General features: G+C 43.4%; 1 protein-coding gene across 2 annotated transcripts in view; it reads left to right on the top strand.

Moving 5' to 3' along the window:
- SLC8A3 (solute carrier family 8 member A3) overlaps positions 1-12,865 on the top strand; it is a 144,789-nt gene that overhangs the window by 17,105 nt on the left and 114,819 nt on the right. The window contains exons 1-2 of one of the 2 annotated variants that reach the window (XM_063697934.1): positions 1,704-1,883; positions 3,394-5,239. In XM_063697934.1, coding sequence (XP_063554004.1) covers positions 3,456-5,239 — 1,784 coding nt within the window. In that variant the 5' untranslated portion in view covers positions 1,704-1,883; positions 3,394-3,455. Of the gene's footprint in view, positions 1-1,703; positions 1,884-3,393; positions 5,240-12,865 lie in introns of those variants that run through there. The other variant, XM_004055369.4, reaches the window with a different exon arrangement.

Genomic DNA, 12,865 nt, shown 5'->3' with positions numbered 1-12,865 from the left:
CACCTTCAATTTCAAAAACTGGGTGCCTGCATTTACTAGCCATCTCACCGCCTTGCCTTCTTTTCTTTTTCTTTTTTTGTTTTTGAGATGGAGTTTCACTCTTGCTGCCCGGGTGGGAGTGCAATGGCGCGATCTTGGCTCACTGCAACCTCAGCCTCCTGAGTTCAAGCCATTCTTTTGCCTCAGCCTCCCAAGTAGCTGGGATTATAGGCGTGCACCACCATGCCCAACTAATTTTGTATTTTTAGTAGAGATGGGGTTTTGCCATGTTGGTCAGGCTGACCTCAAACTCCTGACCTCGAGTGATCCACCTGTCTCAACCTTCCAAAGTGCTGGGATTACAGGTGTGAGACACTGAGCCAGGCCTTGCCTTTTTTCTTTAATCTTTTCCTTCAGTTCATTTATTTTCTCATGGAATAGTCTTTTTAGAGTGGCCTCTGATTCTGATCATATGATAGCACATTGCCCAGAAAAACCTGTTGCCACAAAGTGTCTACAGGGCCAAAGGAAAACAAAGACCGTCATCCTCCTTAGTTCTCCTGGTCCATAAGATAAATATGACTCCAAGTCCCCTGTTAATCAGGATGATTCTACCATCCCAATGTTCCATGTCCTTTCACTCTGGAAGACTGGCTGTCTTCCCTCCCCCATGGATACTCACCCTCTTGGGATTGGTTGGCTCTCACAGCAGCCACCTCCTGTCACTGGGTTGGCTCTTGATGAAAGAGCTGCTCAGCTGTGCCTACCATCTGTCATCGCTGCATGGGGCTCATTGGAATCCATAAAGTGTCAGGGTTTTCAGAGGTCAAAGTAAGGAGCCAAGATCCTTTTCTCTCCACATTTCTCTAGGGTGGGTGAGTGTCAAACCTCTGAATGAACGCCTTTGTGCACATCATTGATGACAAGAGCTTTCTTAACCTTTGAAGATGGATGCTGAACATCTTCAACCACTCTATTCCTCCACAGTCATTCCCATAACCTCTTCTCCTCTGAGTGAGGTCAAAGGCACAACAGGTCCCAGCACCTGTTGTGATGCCCCCAGCCGCTGGACTAATGGAGAATGTGGGCTTCAGAACTTGGCTGCCACTCTAGGGATTAAACCAAGTAAATCCTCAGCTCTTTGGGAGGGAGGTCTTCATGGGGACAATATGCACCCTGATGTTTTGTGTCCCGAAGAGAATTCCTCTCTGAGCACAGGCTTTGGAAATTTAAAGAGGTCCCACATAGCCTCTAAAATCCAGTCTGGTTTTGTCTATGAAATGCATATGTATTTCCAAAGCAAATGACTACAATTCAGATAAAAAATAAAGAAGGCTGTCATCCAAGGAAGCTTCATTGGTGACTACATTTATTCATTCCAAAAACATACAGTTACTGAGAACCTACTAACCATTCAGGATACCATGATAAACAGAAGAGACACAGTCTTTGCTCTTATGTCATTCACTGTTTATTGGATGAGATCTAAAGCATTATTAAGAGTGGGGAGTGCAAAGAAGAAACCCTCATTTCAAAGATGAATGAGAATAATGGCATGTACAAAGGTCCTGGGGTGGACAGTCACTTGGTATAATCCAAGAGTGAACCTGAAGGCTATTGTTGTTGAAATGTAATAAGGGAGAGAGTGATGGGATGAAGGGGGATGAGTGGGAAGCAGTGAGTTCATGCAAGGCTTTGAAGGTCATGGCAAAGAATTTGGTCTTCATATCAAGAGCAAGAGAAGACTACTAAAGGGCTTCAAATAGGGGAGTGATATGCTTAAGTCTGTTTGTTTGTTTTTTTAAAAAAAGATCACGGTGGCTATATGAGGAAAGTGGAATTGAGAACTAGCAAGAGTTGGAGTGGTGAGCTCCATTAGGAGGCTACTGAAGTAGATTCATGAGGTAAGGAGTGATGGTGGCCTGGGCTGGGATGATGGTGGTAGAAATGGAGAAAGAGTTGATAGGATTTAGTGATTGGATAAGGGACAGAAGAGAGATGAAGTCTTTCAGACTAACATCTGCTTTCTAACATGAGTAACTGGGTGGCTGAAGATGCTATTTTCTGAGCTGGGAAACAGGAGAAAAAGGAGCAAATATGGGGGATGAAGACTTTGAGTCTTTAAGGTGCTGTACAAACACAAATCAGCATTCCTTTATTACTAAGGGTACCCCACACAGTTGTAGCAGAGGGAGAAAGATCACCCCCCCTTTTTTTTTTTTTAGCTATTCCATGGTATTTTCATTCTCATCCCACCCAAATGAGGCAGTGAGTGGTAAGATGAGTATATAATAGTTTCAATTGCATTTCATCCCATTCTTCTGAGCTCAAGCTCACCTTTTAGTGGTTTGAGGCCAGTAGATGAAGCTGCATATCACCCCCAAAATCTTGTCTCCAGTTTAACAAAACTTATTTGAGAGACATTTGCATGTTTTATTAATAATGATTTTTACCACTTGTTCCTTTCCATGTTTGGGTTTGAAATTTGAGTGGCTGGCGGATGATCATCTTCCTCTTACTGCCTGCTTAAACTGCTCATAAGCAGGTTTTACTGGAGGGCTCAGAGCTGCTGTGAACTTGGTCTTGGGCACAACTTACATGGCCTCTGTTTGGCTATGGGGTGGGTGGCATTCACCATTTATCAACTCTTTTGATTTCCCAAGCTATCTCAGAATTATAGCTTGCCTCCAGAAGTCTTGCATTCGGGGAGGAAGTTTCTTTCCAAGGGAGCTCAGTTCTCAAGGTTTCTTGCTTTGTTTAATGGATGAGATCTAAAGCATTATTAAGAGTGGGGAGTGCAAAGAAGAAACACTCATTTCAAAGACGATTGAGAATAATGGCATGTACAAAGGTCCTGGGGTGGACAGTCACTTGGTATAATCCTGGAGTGAACATGAAGGCCAAGGAAATACGTATACATTAAACAGAGCAAGGTTTTCAATTTTCTGGGGACTAGTCCATGAAAATTCAATTCAATATACTCTCTTGCAAACCTATGTTATCCAAGATTCTTGAGTATAATGACAACAGGGTAAGGAAGTCCGAACACCCCAGCAACAGTATAAATGGGGATGAAGATTCAGGTTATACATGGCCTATTTTAAGTTGCTTCTTGAGAACTCTCACAGGTAATACCAGTTTGGGAGACAGGACTTGAAGGCTATTGCTGCATTTCCATCCCCAGTATCCCCAGCTATTTCAAGCCATTTTTCAACGGAGTCTCCACCAGATGGTTTGGAGGACAGAGCAGCTATTTGTGCCTCCCATTGACATCCATTTTTCCAAGTGAGAGACTGCCCCATATGTTAGTGCAATATGTCACTGGAGGTGAAGCATCAGTTGTATTGGTGGGAACCTGCCGTTTGCTGTCCCCTTTTTCCTCATGCCTTTTCCTGCCTCTCTGATCTTTTCTAGGTCTCTGGCCTATCAGGAGGACAACTGGTGCTGCAATAGAAGCCAGTGGCTAAGTCTCGTGTATGGCGTGGTTAAGGTTGCAGCCTCTCACCTCTGCCTTCCTCCATTTTGGGCTGGTTACCTTTGTGCTCTTCCTGAATGGTCTTCGAGCAGAGGCTGGTGGCTCAGGGGACGTGCCAAGCACAGGGCAGAACAATGAGTCCTGTTCAGGGTCATCGGACTGCAAGGAGGGTGTCATCCTGCCAATCTGGTACCCAGAGAACCCTTCCCTTGGGGACAAGATTGCCAGGGTCATTGTCTATTTTGTGGCCCTGATATACATGTTCCTTGGGGTGTCCATCATTGCTGACCGCTTCATGGCATCTATTGAAGTCATCACCTCTCAAGAGAGGGAGGTGACGATTAAGAAACCCAATGGAGAAACCAGCACAACCACTATTCGGGTCTGGAATGAAACTGTCTCCAATCTGACCCTTATGGCCCTGGGTTCCTCTGCTCCTGAGATACTCCTCTCTTTAATTGAGGTGTGTGGTCATGGGTTCATTGCTGGTGATCTGGGACCTTCTACCATTGTAGGGAGTGCAGCCTTCAACATGTTCATCATCATTGGCATCTGTGTCTACGTGATCCCAGACGGAGAGACTCGCAAGATCAAGCACCTACGAGTCTTCTTCATCACCGCTGCTTGGAGTATCTTTGCCTACATCTGGCTATATATGATTCTGGCAGTCTTCTCCCCTGGTGTGGTCCAGGTTTGGGAAGGCCTCCTCACTCTCTTCTTCTTTCCAGTGTGTGTCCTTCTGGCCTGGGTGGCAGATAAACGACTGCTCTTCTACAAATACATGCACAAAAAGTACCGCACAGATAAACACCGAGGAATTATCATAGAGACAGAGGGTGACCACCCTAAGGGCATTGAGATGGATGGGAAAATGATGAATTCCCATTTTCTAGATGGGAACCTGGTGCCCCTGGAAGGGAAGGAAGTGGATGAGTCCCGCAGAGAGATGATCCGGATTCTCAAGGATCTGAAGCAAAAACACCCAGAGAAGGACTTAGATCAGCTGGTGGAGATGGCCAATTACTATGCTCTTTCCCACCAACAGAAGAGCCGCGCCTTCTACCGGATCCAAGCCACTCGTATGATGACTGGTGCAGGCAATATCCTGAAGAAACATGCAGCAGAACAAGCCAAGAAGGCCTCCAGCATGAGCGAGGTGCACACCGATGAGCCTGAGGACTTTATTTCCAAGGTCTTCTTTGACCCATGTTCTTACCAGTGCCTGGAGAACTGTGGGGCTGTACTCCTGACAGTGGTGAGGAAAGGGGGAGACATGTCAAAGACCATGTATGTGGACTACAAAACAGAGGATGGTTCTGCCAATGCAGGGGCTGACTATGAGTTCACAGAGGGCACGGTGGTTCTGAAGCCAGGAGAGACCCAGAAGGAGTTCTCCGTGGGCATAATTGATGATGACATTTTTGAGGAGGATGAACACTTCTTTGTAAGGTTGAGCAATGTCCGCATAGAGGAGGAGCAGCCAGAGGAGGGGATGCCTCCAGCAATATTCAACAGTCTTCCCTTGCCTCGGGCTGTCCTAGCCTCCCCTTGTGTAGCCACAGTTACCATCTTGGATGATGACCATGCAGGCATCTTCACTTTTGAATGTGATACTATTCATGTCAGTGAGAGTATTGGTGTTATGGAGGTCAAGGTTCTGCGGACATCAGGTGCCCGGGGTACAGTCATCATCCCCTTTAGGACAGTAGAAGGGACAGCCAAGGGTGGCGGTGAGGACTTTGAAGACACATATGGGGAGTTGGAATTCAAGAATGATGAAACTGTGTAAGTAACCTTCCTGTATTCTGCCCCTCCCTGACCCCATCTTTTGCCATCTCTTTCTGTCCTTCTGTACTGCACTTTACAACATTTCCTTGTGTTTGTGTTAATGTCAAACTTTGGTTCCATCACAGGTATGCAGGATCAGCAGACACCACTGGACAGGTTCTGCTTCCAAACTCTTCTTCAGTTTTCTCACTTTAAATTGTTTCTGGGCAAGGAATCCTGTGACAAGAGCTAAGGACACAAAACATTTTCTTCTCTGAAACACAAAATGATAGCTGGTGGAGCTGTGGGATGACAGAAGTTTTGTGATATCAGATTTTGGAGAATTCTTGTGACTAAGAAGGACTAGAGAACTGCTTGGGCCTCTTCTTCCTCCCTTCCTCATATGAAGGGTATCTATGAGCTTTGAAACCAATCCTTTCCATTCTGGGCAGCAATAGCCCATCAGAACATTCTAAAGAAAACAAGTGGCATTGGCTTTGTTCCCTGATACTATATTGCCAGTCTCACTGTGTAACCAGATTCCAGGCACATCTTCTTTAATTTGGAAATTGCAAAATTGATAGAAATTTGGCAATCTTTTTAAATGACCATAGACTATTTAATGGTGTGAGGCTTGCCCAGCCTAGTTGAATTGAGTCAGTATGGTTTGAATACTGGAAAGTATCTTGGAGAAGCAGAGCTCCCAGGGCAGTGGCTACTTGTCTTTAGTCACAGGTCTAAGCTCCAAAATCTGGTGAAGCAGTGAAGGAGAAACATCCTAGGAATTGTGGGAGGAAATATATCTTCTGTGTGGTCATCTCTTTTCACAGTCTAGGACTCTCCTGAAGTACCTCTTCTTGGGCTACTGCCCCATTCAGCCCTTCAGAAACTGTGGGTATTACACTTCTGTCACCTCTATTACCCTAAGGCCTCTGCCCATTGAACCCTCTTGCAAATTGGTTATTCTGTCCTTTTTCCAGTTGGATAGCTTTAAAAGGGAAAGCAGAATGACTTTCCTCAGGATTTGTAGCTTATGAGAAAGTAGACTTTCTTGGGTGGCCTAGAAGGTTGGAGAAGACAAACAGGAACTTCCTCTGAATGACTGAACATATCCACAAATAATAAGCGTGGCAGGAGATGGTGTGAAGAGTAAAAGGAGCATATAGGAAGTTGTGTGTGGGGGGTGTCTGTTTCAAGAACCTGCTAATTATACCTTCAGTGGGAAATGAAGCCATACAACCTCTAGAAGAGGAGGAGGAAGGAACTCATGGAAAAGTGGGGAGCCATAGAAGCTAGGGAGAGGTGTCCTAGGAGTGCTTCTGCCCAGGTCCAGCCATGAGACAGAGCTCAGAAAGAGCTGGGCACTGCTGGTGACAGAACTGAGTGACCCGGGGGATCCTGCATCTGTTCTTACTCAATCCCTTCTTAATAATGTGACTTGGGGCAGGTCATTTATTGGTTCTGGAACTTAACTTTCTGATATGCAAACTGGGAATAACAATACTTTCCTTGCCTGGAGGCAAGGTCAGTCCTTTTTGCAGTTCCTTCCAGCTCTAACATTTTCTGAACCATAGACATAAGCACTCAGTGTAGGTCATATTCGCACTTGCCAAAAATGGATCAGGGGATATTGTCTCCTGAAGGGAAATGGCCATTGACAAATTGATTTATTAGAGCTCTGTTTAGTCATTTTGCTGGGAAGGATAATCATTTGTTAACGTAAGTAGAAACCTGTGCCTTCCAGAGAGTACTATCCATTTATATGTACTCTGGGGAGAGTGTTTATACATACAAATGAAGGACAGGGCTTCACTGGGAAAACAAACTCCATGGAATTTCACATGATTATGGCGATGTCAGTGTGGAAGAAGATATGGTAAGGCATTAAATGACATTAAGACCACAAAATTAGCCATAATTTGACGGACTTGTGGTTCTTCTGATTCAGAACCCTTTCTACCCATGGCACGGATAGGTAGTTTTTCAGAGATCAGAGGCTTGGTTCATTCTATTAATTTCCTCATTCTGTTAATAATGAATTATGTACCTAGGGTCTCTGAATACGACTAAACCTTCCTCAAACTTATTCGCGTTTTCAGTTTGTATAATATCTTGGTGTAAATGAGCCTCGCAAGTTATCACTTCTGGGTAATACTCATTCTAAAGGTATGTCAACCTCCAAAAGTTTGAGATTCTGGTCTAGATATTCTAGGGTTTGGTGAACAAATCTATGTTCCCATCCATCCCTTTTCATTTATTTTTTAGACTTCATTCATTGCAGAATAATGAGTCCAAAACCTGCTCATCTGTTCTCACGTGGCACCCCTATTCTTGATATTTTAAATTGCAATTTTACAACTAGAGGCAGTAATATGGAGCAGAAAAATCGTGGGTTCTAAGTACTCTGGGTTAGGATTCTGGCTCCACTACTGACTTAACAATGTAGTTTGGGGAAATTTTATTAACCTATGAAATTATTTCCTCATTGGCAAAATGGGGATAATAATATCTCTCTTGCAGGGCCATTATGATGATTCAAGGTATTGTATGCGGTGTACCTGGTATACAGTATATGCTCAGGAAACAAGACTCTTCATAGTAATATTGATGAATTAACAATATTCTTCAGAAGACACTGTGGAGTTGTTTAGGTTACTTGGCTCTTTGTGTGACCCTAAGTAATGAGCATGCCAGTTTGTGGTTACTATGAAGAGTACTTACCTAAACTCATAAAATATTAGAACTAGAAAGGACCTTAGAATATCTTCTGCAGTCATGGTTCTTAAATTTTAATGTGTTGCTCAATCATCCAGGGATCTCACTGAAGGGCAGATTAGGATCCAGGAGGTCTAGGGGAGGGATTGAGATTCCACATTTCTAACAAGCTCTGGATGCTGCTGGCCCCAACTTAGAGGTGAAAGATTCTGAAGCTCTTGACCAAACCAGGAGACCCAGCAAAGAAGTGGTTTTTCAGACAACTTGCTTAATTGAATAATGATTGTTTGCTCTTTAATTCCAACTTTTGACCCCAACTTAGCAAGAACCAGAGGCTGTGCTAATTGCCACACCAGTCTGGAAACCGAAATGGATAGCTTCAGGGTACTTGGACAAAGTTGGAACATCTGCTTTCTAATCTCTCCCTCTTTGTATAGCTTTATTTGCCTACCAAGCTTGGTAGTACTGAAAATCTGCCCTCACTATACTGCCCTAAATATAATTAAGTTGAGGCCAGGCCTGTGCTCTATCAATAATATAGGATCCACGAATTCACATGTTTGGTTTTATGCTTTACTTCTTCAAAGGTGCTTTTAGCAGCATGGAAGAATGGAAAAGCACGAGCTTTGGAATATGAAAGCAGATGTGAATCCATCACTCACCAGTAACTTTTAACAAGTCACATCACTTTTCTGAGTACCAGGTTTTTGTTGGACAACAGAAATAATATTCTCTATCCTTCAAGGGAATACTAAATATAAATGTGAAAAAAATGAACAGTGCCTTCTCATAGATGGTGTTCAGTCATTCAACAAACATTTGTTAGATATTTGCTATGTACTAGCTACATTACTAGGCACTGGGGTTAAATAAGTGAATAAGACAAGCTGACATTTCAGCTCTCAAGGATCTTACTGTCAAGTGGAGAGGATCAAAGGGTACAGACAAATCAAGGAACGTGAGAGAAGTGGTATGGCTGAGATGGATTGAATAAAGGAGCAATGAGAGCTCCTTGCAATGTGTGTGGTACCACTGAAGATTCTAAATTAACCTTCATTAAGGATGTAGTAGTGACAGAGGTGAAGTGGGGATAGGTACATGATTAATTTACATCCATATTACAATGAACCCTTAACATTTAAGAGGGATATTATTGATGTCTTCATGATCCAGAAGAATCCTCACCTTTGCAACCATCATTATAGTCACTTCTTGAGAATTATGGCATTTAAGACTGTAGCATGCAATGACAAAACCTCACAGAGGTATGGGTTCTGCCCGCACACTAATTTCACTCATTAAACAAGTGACTGGCTCCTATATCCCAGGCTCTCAGCACGCCTTTGCAAAATAACAGATTATTGCAGCTCTTGGACCTTTGATGCCTCTGGGAATAGTCAAAGCCACAGATGTCAAATATGTAAATGCCAAGATCTATTATAATTAAATAGTGCAGGCCTCCTTCAAAGAAAAAAAGCATGTTGGCTGTGCTGCACGTTCTCCAACCAAATCAGAATGTTAAAGCTCGAAGGTATCTGACCTCCCATTTTTTAAATTATGAAGATGAAATCCAGAAAGGGAAGGTAACTTATCCAAGATTACATGGCTAGCTATGATAGAAAGTTAGAGTTGGAAAGGACGTTAGAAAGTGAGGGTTTGAAAGGACTTTAGAAGCTGCTTATTCAGTGTTCTCTCTGCCCTTTCCCATCTTAGGCTTCTCCATTTTACTTTTATCCATCAATAAAATGTTAACTTCGAAAAGAATATGGCAATTCTTGGGTAAAAGATGCTCTGGAAGTGTGAGTCCGGGAGTATTATGTGACTAATGTCTTAACTAAGAATAATAATATATTATGGACTATTTTTAATCTCTTGGTTCACCTTGAACTCTTCAGGAAGGAAAATAGTGAGCCCACGGAAATTTTTTAAAAAGTCTTTCTCTATCTGAATTGAGAAAAGGTGACAGGCATAGTTGGAACATCTTTTAGGCAGTGCTGGTGAGCTTCAGGCTAGGCCTTGTTCCATGAAATAATAAAAATTTTCAAAATAATGCAGACCATTCCCTTCCAGGGATGCTTTCTCTGTAATGTTTTAACCCCAAGAAATCTTTCTGTAAAAATCTATAAAAATCTGGAGTGTTCCAGGATACAATTTGCACATTCTCCAATTTAACTAAAACACAATCGATTTTTTGTTTTCTTTTTCTTTGGCTTAGCAAGGTTTTAAGATAGTCTCTTTCTGGCCACAGAGGGAGATGATTTGCCTCTAGAATACCCTTTCTGTGCTTGAGAGAGTCACAGGCTGCAAGCTCATGGAGGATGAGAGTCAAGTAGAGGTGGTGACATCTCTCCCTTGGCCAACATCCCTCTCTTTCTCTTTCCTTCTGCCTTCAGTGGCAGTAGCAAAAGTCCTCCTTCTCTTTAGGTAGACAGTCAGCCACTACAACTGTGGCTTCCTGAAATCCTCAGTGGAGCTATGTACTTGGCACAGATTTGTCTTGAAGAAGGGACTCCATTTCTGAGCCAGTTGTTGAATGGGGATACTTAGCAGTACAGTGAGGCATTTCCAGTAGGATTGTTCAACCACATTTGCCCACTTTCCAGGCCCAAAGGAATAATTGAAGGCTATGTAGACTTTTTTTTTTTTTGAGATGGAGTCTTGCTCTGTCACCCAGGCTGGAGTGCAGTGGCACATCTCAGCTCACTGCAAGCTCCGCCTCCCGGGTTCACGCCATTCTCCTGCCTCAGCCTCCCGAGTAGCTAGGCCTAATATATATATATATATATAATACATATATATATTTATGTTTATATATATATATATATATACACCACCACGCCTGGCTAATATATATATATACCTTTTTTTTTTTTTTTTTTTTTTTAGTTGAGACGGGGTTTCACCATGTTAGCCAGTATGGTCTCGATCTCCTGACCTCGTGATCCACCCGCCTCGGCCTCCCAAAGTGCTGGGATTACAGGCGTGAGCCACCATGCCCGGCCATGCTATGTAAACTTTTTAGCAGAAGCTTTAGCTATTGTGTCCCGAAGGGCCCCACGTCCTGATGAAATGTCTTTTTTTTTTTTTTGTCTCTTTTCTTCTTAATTACTGAGACTGTCAAAGAATATGTCAAAGCATGACATATTCCAACTCCAGGATCCATAAAACACCCCAAGTTCTGTGGAGACCCTATCACGTCTGCAAAACTCTCCAGGAAGTCCAGAGCCCTCCTGGTTAATTTGTTTTAGGGACTAGGCATGCGGTATCCCCTGACAACACTGGATCAGCAATTCTCCTTCTACCTAAGTCAGTCCCACACCATGTGCAGCAGAGTATCCAGTGCCCCTGCCCTGGTCTGCTCACATTGGTTTGCTCTCCAGAATAATAATTCCTCAATATCCACAAGAGATTGATTCCGGAACTACTCCGAGGATACCAAAAATCCTCAGATGCTCAAGTACCTGGTATAAAATGGCACAGTATTTGGCATATGACCTAGGCATATTCTCTCCCATATACTTTATTTATTTATTTATTTCGGGACAGAATCTCATTCTGTCGCCCAGGCTGTCACTCGCTTATTGCAACCTCTGCCTCCCAGGTTCAAGCAATTCTCCTGCCTCAGCCTCCCAAGTAGCTGGGACTACAGACGCATGTCACCACGCCTGGCTACTTTTTGTATTTTTAGTAGAGACAGAGTTTCACCATGTTGGCCAGGCTGGTCTCAAACACCTGACTTCAAGTGATCCGCCCACCTTGGCCTCCCAAAAAGCTGGGATTACAGGCGTGAGCTACCACGTCCAGCCCCCCATATACTTTAAATCATCTCTAGATTACTTATAATACCTAATACAATGTAAATGTTATATAGTTGTTTTAATGTATTGCTTTTTTAATTTGTATTGTTTTTTATTGCTGTATTATCCTTTTTTATATTTTATTTTTTCAAATATTTTCTACCCGTGGCACCCACAGTTGGTTGGTGGAACCTGCGGTTGGTGGAGCCCATGGATGTGAAGGGCTGATAGTATGAGAAAACTCAGAGGTGCAGAGTTGGAGAGCCCATCGGGGAGAATGTCAGCGTGGGTTAAAAAAGACACACTGTGGTTGGAGATGATCACATGAATGGCCACTTCAAAAATGAATGGGTCTCATCCTCAAAGCAGGCTCTCCTGGGCACTGCTTGGGAAGGTGCTAATTGGAGCTTCAGGCAACAATAATAAGGGGATACAGGTGGGGATCCTGCCATGGGCGTAGCTTACTTTCTCTGGACTCTTCTGGGTCTTAAGGCCAGTTTCCTCATTCACTCAAAAGAATGACAGCAAGGTGAGCAAAGCAAGGCAGGTAAATGAGGAGGACTGTTTCTGGCTGTCCAACTTTTCATCAACTTCCCAAAGGTTTTTGGATGGGACATGAGCACTCATTCCTTCTCCACCCTTTAGCTAGGCCCTGTCAACTCCAGGAGGAAGGTAGAAGAGGTCAGAGCTGTGGTCTTTCACTTATTCAAGATGTTTCCTTAGTGTTTTGTGTTTGGGTTTTTTTTTTTTTTTTTGACAGAGCCTTGCTCTGTTGCCCAGGCTGGAGTGAAGTGAAGTGGCATAATCTGAGCTCACTGCAACCTCTGCTTTCGAGTTCAAGCGATTCTCATGCCTCAGCCTCCTGCATAGCTGGGACTACAGGCATATGCTACCACGCCTGGCTAATTTTTGTATTTTTAGTAGAGACGGGGTTTTGCCATGTTGGCCAGGCTGATCTCAAACTCCTGACTTCAGGTGATCCAGCCACCTTGGCCTCCCAAAGTACTGGGATTACAGGTATGAACCACCGCACCTGGCCCCTTATTGTTGGTTTTTAAAAGAGAAACTAAGCTGTGCTTCCAGAACCCAGTTTGAGAAAGTTTGAAGACCTGGCATAGAGCCAGTGACATAT

This window comes from Gorilla gorilla, chromosome 15 (assembly GCF_029281585.2).
Source record: "Gorilla gorilla gorilla isolate KB3781 chromosome 15, NHGRI_mGorGor1-v2.1_pri, whole genome shotgun sequence".
Taxonomy (NCBI): Eukaryota; Metazoa; Chordata; class Mammalia; order Primates; family Hominidae; genus Gorilla; species Gorilla gorilla.
This window is presented reverse-complemented; position numbering and strand designations above follow the sequence as displayed.